The following is a 12,789-nucleotide window of genomic DNA, read 5'->3' as shown; positions in this document are numbered from 1 at the left end:
TTTTTCCTTTAGATCTGCAGCTGGGTTTTGCTGGGCTTGTTTACGGACACTGTCCCAAAGGAGGACAATTTCACTGGCAAGTCCTAAATGCAGAAATAATTATACTTGACTAGGAACTGATCATTCAAAGGTTGTGTGATTAAGATTAGTGTCCTTCAGTGACACTGGAAGTACTGAAAAAGGTCAAGAATATTATTCTAAAAACTCAAGATACCTTCATGCTCAAAGAAGTCAGGCTAACAGATTTATAAACTCCTGTCTTTTGGGGGTTTTGTGTCTTCTTCGAGTTCAGAAAATATCACCAGCACCCCGAGGGCTGGGAGGGGATGACTGTAAGGCAACCACAGGTTGGTGCTGCTGTGCTGTGGGGGTGGGTGAATCAGTTTTCATGCACGCCCTGTTGAATCTCTAGGTCCAGAGATAAACCCAGTAGGATCCAGAACCATTGTCTGAGTACACCTCAAGTAACAGAGCCCAGCATATGAGTGTCCTTTTGTTTGGCACTCCTTAAAAGCAGTATGTTGTCAAACTGTTGGCAATGCATATTAATTAATGACATTACTAATCTTGAATCAGAAAGGTCAAAAACTGATTGGGTTCCAAGACTGACAACAAGTCTTTATTTCTAAAGGAGTCTTTCTGGAAGAAGTCCCAGGAAGGTGGGTGGTGCATAAAATCCTATCATGTTGCCCTGTTGCCAACATTTTTTTCCCAGTTTCAAGATTTTGGCAAATTCTTGAAGAAAATTCAAGGCACTGATAAATTCTCCAAAATTTTATGAAACTATTTCAGTTGGGATATGACAAGCATATTCAGAGATTTAAATACAGCCTTTAAGTGCTGTAATTGAAGCAAAATCCATAACCCATAGGGCTGATATCAAACAGGACTAGCCTCAGGAATTATGGATTTGTCACATGAAGGCATTTGAGAGTTAAAAAACAATAGGGGCCTTTAGCATTGTAAATATATGAATTTGTAGAGATTCACAAGATTCTGGTTTTGCTCCTGCTCTTCATGGAAAACTCTTATCCAGTTCTTTGGGCCCCTCAGCACTTAATCCTTCCAGTTTTCATGGATATTGGATGTGGATGGATTATTTTGTCATGAATGAACTTTTTAATCTCTAAAATTACTTCCAAACCCAACTAAAGTGCAAAACTACTTTAGGGAAGACTGACCAGTGCAATAGGGAGGTGGATTCCATCCTGATGCAGTGCACAGTGCATCTGCTTTGTTCCCATATTTATATCCTTCTTTACAGAAAAACTGCAGCAGCTCATTTTCCTTGTAAGACTTCCTTGGAGAACGGACATATCCATGAAGGATTTCTGGCACATCACAGTTAATTTCTGAAATTGAAACAGACAAAAATTCACATATTTTAATTTTTAGTTGCTCAGGATAAATTTCTATTAAAATAAAATTTAGGTTGGTTTTTTTTTGTTTGGTTTGTTTTGGTTTGGTTTTTTGGGGTTTTTTTGGGGGGGGGGGGGTGTACAGGGGTTAATTTCAATGCACAAAAACTTTTGCATTTGGAAGCCATTTGGAACTTATTTGAGCATTTATTTGATTCTGAGTTCCAGGTGGAACATGTGGTGTAGCACAGCTTCAATTGCAAATTGGTTCATGAGACAGATTTCAGGGCTTTGATTTGTACTTTAATGGATTTAGAATCAAGAGATAAGGCAGAAGACATTCCAAAATAAGATATCAGGGTAGCTGAAATTTAGGATTTTCTATTTTTCAGATAATTTTTTTGTAATTTCCAACAGACCTATTGTGCTCTCAGAGCCAGTAGGCTATTAGTTAAATCAAGACATCAAAAGGAGAAAAGAATTTAAAGTATCTGGAAATTGACACTAGAATGCTTGATATCTATAAGAAAACATCAATGTTCCCAGTTCCTTGCCAAACCAAATAAAACCACCATGATCTTGCAGTTTCCTAAAAATGCATTCATAAAGCCAGAAGATATTCAATGTTTTGTTTCTGAGGTCACAGAACAGGACACCAAAGAGTTCTCTTGGATTCTTTTACAAAATTTACTTTGTGTTTAAAATGAAATATTGCTCATGAGAACGGTCATTGTTTCATGAAATTCACTATATTCTGAAAATGTTACAAGCATAAATGTTTAATTCCACTTCAGGCTGTACAAAAAACAGTAAAGGGGGGTTTCTAAGCAGCAAAAAGCAGTACTGGAATTGTGAATAAGCCATAAATATATTTGCCATCCTGACGTGTATTCTGCTCTTCTAAACACATACTTCATGATCAAATAACATAGAAATAATCTAAGAAACTTGATGTTCTGAATATTTAAGTGTTGGTTGCCATAATCTTCCTGGGACTCATTCTCATACCCTGACAATCCAATCCCATCCATTCTTTTTTCAGAAACTGGGAGAAATAATCCCATCCACCGGTGCCAGCTGCAGGCAGGGCAGTGTGGGATTGACTGGCTGAAAAGCAGTTTTGCAGAAAAAAAAAAGCTGGTGGTCCTGATGGACAGGTTGGACAGGGGCCAGCAATGGGCCCTTGCAGCAAAGAAAACACTCTTGGCTCCACTGGGAAAAGTGCTGCCAGCAGGCCAAAGGGGGTGATGCTGCCCCTCCACATCTCTGCAGGGCAGAACTCCCAGCAGAGGAAAGATCAGGACATAGTGGAGCAGATCCAGTCAGGGACAGGAGGATAATTAAGGAGTTGGAAAAACTGACAGGTAGAGAGAGAGGTTTAAGAGAGTCTGGAGTAAGGAAAGCTCGGGGGAGGAGGGCAATCTGTTTTACATGAGTAAATTCCTGGCTTCAGTGGGGCAGGCAGAAGCAAAGGTGATGGAACTGGACCTTCCTCACTGGCCACCAGCCATACAGTGAGAAGCAATGGGCACCAAATGAAACACAGGAAATGCCACTGCTAAGTTTTCACTAAAGATAGTTCAACCACTGCAGCGGGTTACCCAGGGAAACTGTGCATCTCCATCCTTGGAGATATCCAAAGCAGACTGAACATTTTTTTGAGCAACTTGCCCCAGCTAATTGCTTTGAGGGACCTTCAGAAGTACCACACTACCTCACTGATTCTGGGGTTCTGCAAAAACTAAACACAAACCTTCCAACTTTTCCAAACACATTAGTGTGAGGAAAGAAAAATCTAACTTTTTTTTTAATTCTACGTACCCTAAGAATTAAAGTCCTACTTGTTAACTAAACTTGTTTTACACAGATTCAAAGTTGTTTCTGATTACTTTAGTTAAATCAACACTGAACTGGTTGACTCTTATGCAGATATACCAAAGAATTAGAGTGCAGCCTGGCAAAATATACAGCTTGTGGGAAAAATATGGAACAAACAGATGCTCTATTATCCTTATCTTAGTATCCAATACTATTATATTTCTCTTTCTTATCCTACTTTTTCATATATGCACTGGAGCTTGTTTATAGACACACCAAGCTTAGTTGCTGTGAGAGAAAGTGAAAACTTTGTGGCTTCCCATACGGTGGCCATGATTTAGGAGTCTGTGAGAACAAAGCATCTTAATGACACACAGTCAATAGTGTCCTTTTTACCTTTGCACTGAGGCACATCGCTGCTCCATTCTCCATTAGCAGAGCAAACAATTTCTTTAGCTCCAACAAGCTTGTATTTTGCATTACATTCAAAATTTACAACCTGGCCAAAGGAATATTCTTGGCCTAGCTCAAATGCACCAGTCATAATTATCCTTCCATTTTCAGGTTCTTGTACAGGTAAACACTTTATCACTGGAAAAAAAAAAAAAAAACAAACAAAGAAAGGGAAAAAAGTAATTTTGAGGTCTGTAAAATAAGCTGTCACACAAAAAAGTTAAAATACAGAAAATATTTTACACATATAAAAAAAATAAGACAGAGCATCCACTGAATTAGATGATCTCACCCAACCTAAATTATGGTTAGCTGAGCCTTGACTGACACCATTAAAATTTGCCAAAATCAGTTGACTTTGCTTAGAGTTGTGCCAAACTGAGTTTGCTAAGGACAGTTTGCTATCTGGAACAGTGCTGAATTACACACTGCCTACAACAGTGTGTAATTAGCTAAAATTCTAATTCAGTTCCGTTATAAATTCTCATTAAGGATATCAGAGCAATTATGTTACTAAAGTAAACAAACACATTGGCAGACATTAATTAGAGCTCTTGTATCTCCCAATTATGTACCTGTAGAAAAAAAAAGAATTAACTTATCTCATCAGATATGTCTTATTAAGGGGGGAAATGACTATCAAAGCTCATTCTTAGATGGATATGGATATCACTGAGCAGGTACAAAAGTGGATTTTGTATTGTTTACCAAAGCTGCTTCTCTCTTACATTTGCCATCTTAGAAGTCATCTGCCTTTTCCATGAGCTCATATTCTGTCTCATAGGTTCTTCACATTTAGGGCACTGTACAAATTCTTTCTTTCTTTAATTCAGTGAAAACTCAACCAGGACAGAAATAACTTAGGAGGACTTTGAAACTGAAGTATCTTGATGAGACATGACAAAAATGTTGGAAACCCTTGCTCCATTTGGTGCAGACAGACCTCAATACCTAAGTGTGAGTGCCCTCAAAATCCAGTAAACTAAACGCAAAGTATCTAAATCCACAGAAATATTAAACCACAGACAACAAGCTCTTGTCAAGATATCTACTTTTATTTGCTCTTAGAGACCCTTTCCTGACATCAGATGCTTAACCCAAACAAAAATGTCACTGCTGCCCACATATGTTAAAATAAAGCAGTTAAAAATTATCCTTGTGAAGAGCAGGAACATTATTTTCATGATCATACAGGCTTGAGACTGGTGAAAAGGTTTCTAAAACCATAATCGGAGCCATCCAGTCTATTAAGTCTTGATGTCTGTGTCCCCCTTGCTCTCACTCTTGCTTACTGAATGTCTTCCTTATTAGTATGCTAATAGGGAGACCTTAACAAAATCTTAATGCTTAGGATGTTCACAAGGTTGGAGGAGGAAAGTAGCTAAAAAACACAAAAGCCTTCACGCTGGCTTGAAACTCATCATCCCAAATGCCATTGGCAACCATGTTTTGTAGGCAGCTACTCTGTCAGGGCTTTTGGGGGAGAGCTTTAGGCCTGTCTGGAAGTGACAGGACTCCACTTTGGGAAGGGTTTTTAACAAAAGCTAAAAAGAGCTAAAGACTAAAAGAGCTGAGAAGTCACTGCAAGAGCTTCTCTGCTGCCTAACTTGACTTTAAACATAGGTGAATTAATACTAGTAAAGCAATCACAGACTATTTTAGATAGCATCAGACAGATATAAAGACAATTTAACAGAGAATTTAATGTCAAACTCCATTTACCTTCACAGTGAGGGATGTCATTGCTCCATCCATCTGCCTGACACTCACGGTAATTCCTTTGGCTGAGCATCTGGTACCTTACCAAATAAAAGGCAAAAAATACTAAAATACACTTGCATTATGTGACAGAAACAACAGTGCTGCTGTTTTTGAAGCAGAGGAAGATGGCTTCAGGTGTTCCAGCATAGAATAACCAAAATGTGACAGCACTGAGCAGCTTTTTACCTGCATTTTCCCTATGTACTGTCTTTTGTTTGCACATGGAAAAAATATCGAATCAAATCAGAGAGTAGGAAGGAATAAGGAAGAAGGCTTCTTCATTACAGAGATAGTAAGCTTTGGCTACATAACAAATGCACTCAGAGGAAGGACAGCTACTCTGAAAAGACAGTGAGGAACTGAAGGGATTAAGGAGAATATTGATTTTTGGAACTCTCTTGTGGAACTCGGGCTAGATTCCAGTAACATAACAACTGCAAAAGCATGGCTAAAGCACTGTACCAAAGCTGATTTGCTTTTCAGGAGGAAAATACCCAGACACAAGCACAATAATACCATGTATTTGACTTGCTGCAGTTTTCAGTGGAGAAGATAGATAGAGAATTTCTTTCAAGCATTTAGTGAAGACACGTGAGTCTGCCAGAAATATCTTCCTTCAAACATTTTTACAACATGTAAGCAAGCATTAAATATTAATAAACTGTATTACAGAGAATAAATGTATAACTGACAGTATAATTAACACCTTATGTTAATTCTCATACATTGAATTAAATGAGTATTACCCATCGTTACATCTGTACTCAACTCTGGCACCAAAAACAAATTCAGTTCCACTGGTAAGTTCAAAGAAACCAAAGTCAGTGTCTCCAGGATGTCCACAGGGCTTATCTGGTTGAAAAAAAAAAAAAAGGGAAAAAGCCTTACTTACATAGAAAAGTGAAAATGAGAAAGACAGCATTTTTCCAGTGATTAGTAGTGAGTATGGTCTTTAGGGGTTTCAAAAATTCAGAAATGTTCAGCATAAGTTTGATTAACATCTCTTTTTTATCACTATTTTCATAGTTTTCAATGATAACATACTAGAGTATGCTTATTCAAAAAAAGAAACAAAACCAACCTACCTGCAACAAACCCCAAACCACAAATCAGGATGTTTTATTCCTTTAAAAAGGCTGAACTCATATTCATTTTTATGACAAATTTATGGCAATTTTCATACAATTTGTAACACCAAAGCCTCCAGTAGAGAATCCAAATCAGAAATGAAATTTCCTGAATTCTGTTGAGGACTGTGCTGAGGGAAGTAGGGTGACCAAAGGCACAGGAGTTATTTTTGGTCCTTAGTGCCTGCTGCTCAAAGCTCCCCACCGGACTTTCCTTATGGCCTGGCCCTAGCTCTTTGCTTTGGATTCCCAAAAGAGTGGAAAAGATGAACACTCTCACTCATCCTCTTTTGATCTCATAACATGGACTGCAAAATAAACTGCATAGCTGAAACCTATTACCCCTCCTCAGCAGAAATCTTTCCTGATTCTTGTCAAGCAAGGCAATTTAATTCTTGGGGCCTACCAACATCCTCCGTTTTTACCAACGAAGATGTGTTTGAGCAGGCCCCAAAGCTGCTGCAGGGGGATTCAGAGGAAATGGCAGCTCCTGATTAGTGTTTGTGTCCCTGTCCTGCCGAGGGACCCCCAGGATGAGCAGAGCATCCCCTCCTCTCCCCATGCTCTCCGTGCCGGTGGCAGCCCTGCTCACTGGGTGGCAGCATTTGCTAAAACATCCTGCAAACCAAATTCTGGAAGGGCTCTGCTCACTCACTGCTTACACAATGAAATCTGAACACTGAGACAGACACTCAGTCAAAAATGTAAAAAAACCTATTAGTGACTTAATAATTCTTACTCATGGTGTGTATTAATCTCTCTCTGAACACCCAGGACTTATGTTCTCAAACCAAATATTTATATTGTACTAGTAAAAATGTTGTATGTTAGATACACAATCATAACCCCTTGTTTCTAAAATTCCTTTGTGTTCAAAGCTCATTTATTACAGAAAAGAAGTACCTACTCGCTAATGATAAAAAACTTCAATTTCTTCAATAATGAATTCTGTATGAGAGTGTGTGATACTTGAAAACTCTCAGCACAGTACGCTAGAGATAATAAATAGCAGCTCTCATCCTAATTGTGAATTACAGCTTAAAAGAAAAGGCAGGGAAAAATAATTTCCCACTTACAAGAAATGATATCTTTCAGAGAAATAGTTGAATAATCTGTCTCTTGACTCACATTCAGAAGCCAGGTTTGTGCTTTATCCTGCTTAGACTAAAAATTTTTGAAAGCAAGCTTCTAAGAACTGAATAATTGATTTTAATAATGTAAATTGGGTTAGTAAGTCTGGTCTAGAATAAGATCTTCTGTAAAGAAAAAAAATAAATCCTTTGATCTGGAGAAAAGGAACTTAAAAGAAGTTCCCTTATGCACATATCCTTTTTAAGGTAATATTTTAAAGAGTGCAGCAACAAGTAATTTATGAGTAAAGGTACAATTTCACATTGACATCACTGGCAAGGCATATGGTCTGCCAGATCAAATGTTTGCAGATGTTTTGCACAAATACTTACTTTTGCATTCTGTCCCTGGACTCAGCTCCTTCCACACTCCATCAATGCACCGAAACCCAACTCGCCCAACTTTTACATATCCAGGCCGACAATTGTAAATTGCTTGGGTCCCATGGGGATAGGGAGGCTTGTCCCAGGTTTTAGTAGGCACTTCTTTTACTCTCCTAGGAGGAGGTCCTTCACAAGCTAGAAATTTGAAATAAAAACATTGGTGACTGAAGTACGTGCTACAAACACCAAAACAATCTTGCAATAGGAAATGTAGCAAGAAATCCTGGGGCCATTTGTGATGAGTGTTTGCTATTGAATCAGCACAAAATAGGAAAGTGACAAGGATGCACATTTTGTAGGAATGTGACTAGACATTTAGGAGGACACAGGAATAGCCAGGTGCCAAGGAACCATCCAGGACAGTGATGGTTCATGAAACAGATTTTAGTTACACAGCCTGCAGGGAGATCAGTGCCCTGGCTCTGACTGCAGACACCTCCTGCCCTTCCATCTGCAGCAGCTGCTCCAGGCCTGTCCTCCCACTGCCACAGAGAACAACTCTGGGCACTCTGCAGTCTCCTTTCAAACTATTTTCTTCTCCACCCACCACCACCTTTACTGACATTATTTCACACGTCATTGATTACGTTCTGCCAAACCTTCACTCACCTTTACATTGCCTAAACTTTCTCTCCAGGCTCAGATCACCTGATATTCCAAAACTTATTTCCTCTTGTTCCTTACTTACAAGTTCCTTGTTACACAATATAATTAATTCTGGGTATTCACTCTGACCTTTAGCTTCCAAGCATAGTTTGGGGAGTGGATGGTGGTGTCTGGTATTTCTTATTAGCTCAGTATTATACAGTCCTTGCCCAAAAGCTCCTTTCTGGGCCTCCTTCAGTGCACATGAAATGTACAGCCATGCCCATATGAACCACAACAAACGAACCTGAATTTATTTTATTAAGAAGTTCCTCAACAGCTTGAGAATGAGCAAAGTCGGACCAAAGAGAAAAGAAGCAAATGTTGGGAAACTGTTAACGAAAAATTAAAGGATTTTGTCAAGAAATAATTGCCCTAATTTCAGTGACTAATTTACAGGGCTTGGGTGACTGAAATGTACACATTTTGGAAGATGAAGTTTCACCCAGAGTAACAGTCTCTGAACAGCCTAGCTAATTAAATGTAATGAACTCTTTTTTTCCATCTGAACATGATGGAAAGGTGAGCATTCATCAGGAATAAATAAAACAAGCCCTGAGGAATAAAGCCTTGGAAAAGGAATGAAATCTCTGTATAGAAAGTAAATGGGAGAAGAAATGTCCATGAGGGAAGGAAATCCTTTGGTGAGTAGATGCATTACTCAGCAGAGACCTGGCACAGGTGTCCTCTCCCCAGTTCAGCTGTAAGTTCATGGGTTTCAGAAAGCAGCAGCATCCTCATTGAAACCTTCCTATGGGTTACCCAGGTGCTGCCTGGAAATAGGACTGGGGGAAAAAAAATCTTTGGGATCTTACCTCGTGTGAGGGATGTGGAGTTAAAGCTCACTGAACTGCACTGCAGAGATGACACCACACATTAAGCAGCTGATGTGGAAGAAGGTGTATTTTATCTTCTCATTTTGTGTTAGAAATCCCAAAGAGTGGAAAGTGAGTTTTACTTGAGTTTACAAAGACACACCCTTGAGAACTCATTTGCTGTATTTCAGTCAGGGGAGTACCAACCAAATTAGAGGCATAATTTTATAAAATGGTTTTAAAAATGGGGAAAAAAAGATTTGTTGCAAAGAAAAAAACACATTATTTGAAACTGTATAGTTTGAAAAGAATGGTAATTTTGAGCTTTAATAACTTTAGTTTGGCTCTTTTAAGTAGCCAGAAGAATTAGACAAGCTTTGACAATACTGCTGATGTGCTAAATGAAGAGTGTGCCCACACCCATTTTTTCCAATTGCTTTGATAAATATTCTCCCTCCTATGAATGATTACATCTGAATAAAAATTATTGTTTCTGTGCACTAGAGGGTACTAGGCTACTCTAAAAAACGTAGGAGAGGCTTTTTTTAGCAAGAAAAGACAGACTCAAATTCTAACAACATTTTTTGCAAAATGTAGGAATAAGCAAAATGAACAGGAATCCTCTAGCTGGTTCTTTCAAATGCGTTAAAAATTGTTAGTTTACCCAAAAAGTTCTTTTCAATGGCAAGAAAAAGAATGTTTCTAACTCCACATATTTCTAATTATACCTTGTTTGAATTAGCACGTTCAGTTTGCAAGCTGAGAGCGCACACTGAAATCCATAATTTAAAAAAACAGGTTATTGAGTACAGTGAGAGCTTCTCTATTCCTCCCTCTGAATTATATCATACATTTATTGCCTGCTGTGCAGAATGCAGCCTCTTAACTCTTCCTTGCTTACATTAAACCCCCCTGCCCCCAGTTTAAGATAATCTCTTTAGTCTCTTCACCATTACTAAGATTTGCTGGATCTCGCTGGGTTTTATCTCAACTCTTCCCCACTCCTGCCCTGATGTTAAACTATGAGTGACCATCAAGTGTCAGAGTATGTGTATGTGAGTCTATATATATGTATCTGTGTATGCAGTTTCTTAGAGGCTTGAGGTGAAGAAATCTGCCGGCAGGTTGTACTTCCTATATTAATTCCACCATGCACTCACCAATACCAGAGGGGTTTATTTCTATATTAAAAAGCATGCACAGAATGGATACCTTCAAATTCCTTACTGACAGACAGGAGAGCTGGAATTACTCATTCAGTATTTACATGTGACTTGACCTCAGTTAGAAATAGCTCAAGCTGCTTTTTTGCCAACAATATTCTGTAGCAGCTTCTACAAAGTGCAAGCAGAATTACAAATCCAGGTGCAAATGGCTTCCACTCCTTGTGCAAAACCCAGCTCTCAGAAGACTTTCCACAACTCTCACAGACTTTCAGCATGAAGCTTAAACAAGAATCCTGCATGACCCCTGGTAATAGCTGTCCTGGGTAAATCAAATTTTGCTGCATTCATATTTTTTTTCCAATCTCCCTGACCTAAATAAAGCATTGTGAAAACAAAGTGCAAATTCAGGCAAACTTTAGTTTCAAATTCCAGGACTTTTCTGCACTTCTTTGCAAAAAAATGAGACTATTAGTTGCTTTGAGGCAATATTTATTTATATTTAATTAAGATAGGACATTGTTTTAATTTTCTGATTTTTCAGTTTTTCAAAGTAAAATCCATTGGATCTTTGTGATTAATAAGGTCTTCATAACTTTCAACTGAAATGAAAACCAACCTGAACTGAGCAAAGACATTCCAGCTCAAAACCACACAGCACTCTTTGCACAACACTCTATGCCAAGAAACTCAGACATAAAGCAAACAAATTAAATAACTAAGGATAAAAAAATATAAAAACAAATGAAGAAAAATACACTGAAGAGAGAAACAGAAAACACCAGATGTTTCTGAAAAGATGCATAGAATACTAGCTACCTCTTCAAACATGAAAAAAGCATACCTGGATATATTTATCTCCTAGACTAAAACCAGTCGGTCAATAGATATATTAGAAGTTTTTCAGTCAATGTAGTAATCATTCATCCTCCTCAGATCATCTTACAGGTTATTCCAGACAGAAAATAATATTCTATAAATGTGCATTTCTACTTTAATCTACCAGTTGCTTCCTGGTTTTAGATATTAAAACAATTAGCAAACATAATTAACAGAAAATCAGTTGTCTGGCTCCAGTTTATAGTGACATAAAGCATTTGAAAAGTTGGGCAACAGATTAATAACAGCAAAATAAATAGGTGAAAAAAATCCTATGACAGGACACTAAATACTAAAGGTACTAAAAGCTGCCAGAAGAAATGTCAATTATTGTCAGAAGTTCATGAAAAAAACCTACAAAGCCTTTGCATATTGCTTTAGTTACCACCTTCACACACACTCTAAGAGAGCAGTTAAAGCTTACCTCTTTGTGCAGCACAATGCATCCAACACACGAGCAGAGCTGCATAGCCCAGGAACGACATTCTAGAGATTCAAACCCTCAGCAAACACATCCAGTATTGCAGCCTACTTTTTTATTCATTACTTTGTGCTATTTCCACTGCTTTTTTACTTAACTGGTCCATGGACCGACCTTGCAAAACATTTATACTCTGATTTCAGCAGTCACTTCCCCTAAACCTCTTGCAACACACAAGTGTTTCTTTTTTTTACCCCCTCTCTGAACCTTGCTAAATGAATAAACAAATGCCTGGCAATTTAGGTCGACACACTCCTTTCCCTGTGGTCTGCTTATTTTTACATCACACATTTTTTCCCATATTTATCCCTTCCACGATCATATAAGGTTATGTCTTTTGATATCTAAAAGCTGTACAAATAAATTATTTTGCAATTCCTTGTGTGTTATATGCTTAGTTAGAAAACAAATTCATGTGAACTGTGTGTAAAAATGAACTTCTCTACACATACAATTCCAAACATAGGTTGCAAACAATCAAAATAAAAAGCAGGCAAAAGTACAGAGGGACTAAGGGGTCACTCACTGGTTTCTATAGAAGATCACCCACTACCCACAGCAAAGGAAATGCATTTGGTCATATTCCTCATTAAATAAACCCAGGTGATGAAGCACTTCAGTAGAACATGAGAAATGACAAGAAGATTTGAATGGAGTATAGCACAGATAATGAACCTTCCAAAGAAAAATATAAAACTATGCAAAAAGGAACAGATATATATTTATGCCTAGCAAAGGAACTACCCATGGGTTTATGTAAGCAATAGTCTTATCA

The 12,789-nt window shown here is 38.1% G+C and overlaps 1 protein-coding gene across 1 annotated transcript in view; it reads right to left on the bottom strand.

Annotated features, from left to right (window-relative positions):
• Positions 1-12,119, bottom strand: part of CFH (complement factor H) — a 28,336-nt gene extending 16,217 nt beyond the window's left edge. The window contains exons 1-6 of the mRNA XM_054285840.1: positions 11,958-12,119; positions 7,981-8,166; positions 6,137-6,242; positions 5,352-5,428; positions 3,573-3,767; positions 1,182-1,352 (exon numbers count right to left, since the gene is read on the bottom strand). Coding sequence (XP_054141815.1) covers positions 1,182-1,352; positions 3,573-3,767; positions 5,352-5,428; positions 6,137-6,242; positions 7,981-8,166; positions 11,958-12,018 — 796 coding nt within the window. The 5' untranslated portion in view covers positions 12,019-12,119. The remainder of the gene's footprint in view (positions 1-1,181; positions 1,353-3,572; positions 3,768-5,351; positions 5,429-6,136; positions 6,243-7,980; positions 8,167-11,957) is intronic.
• Positions 12,120-12,789: the final 670 nt, after the last annotated feature.

Source organism: Melozone crissalis, unplaced genomic scaffold, assembly GCF_028551555.1.
Source record: "Melozone crissalis strain CALT ecotype California unplaced genomic scaffold, PUWL_Pcris_2 ptg000045l_1, whole genome shotgun sequence".
NCBI classification, from domain to species: Eukaryota; Metazoa; Chordata; class Aves; order Passeriformes; family Passerellidae; genus Melozone; species Melozone crissalis.
Note: the sequence above shows the minus strand (reverse complement) of the source record. Positions and strands in the feature narration are given on the sequence as shown.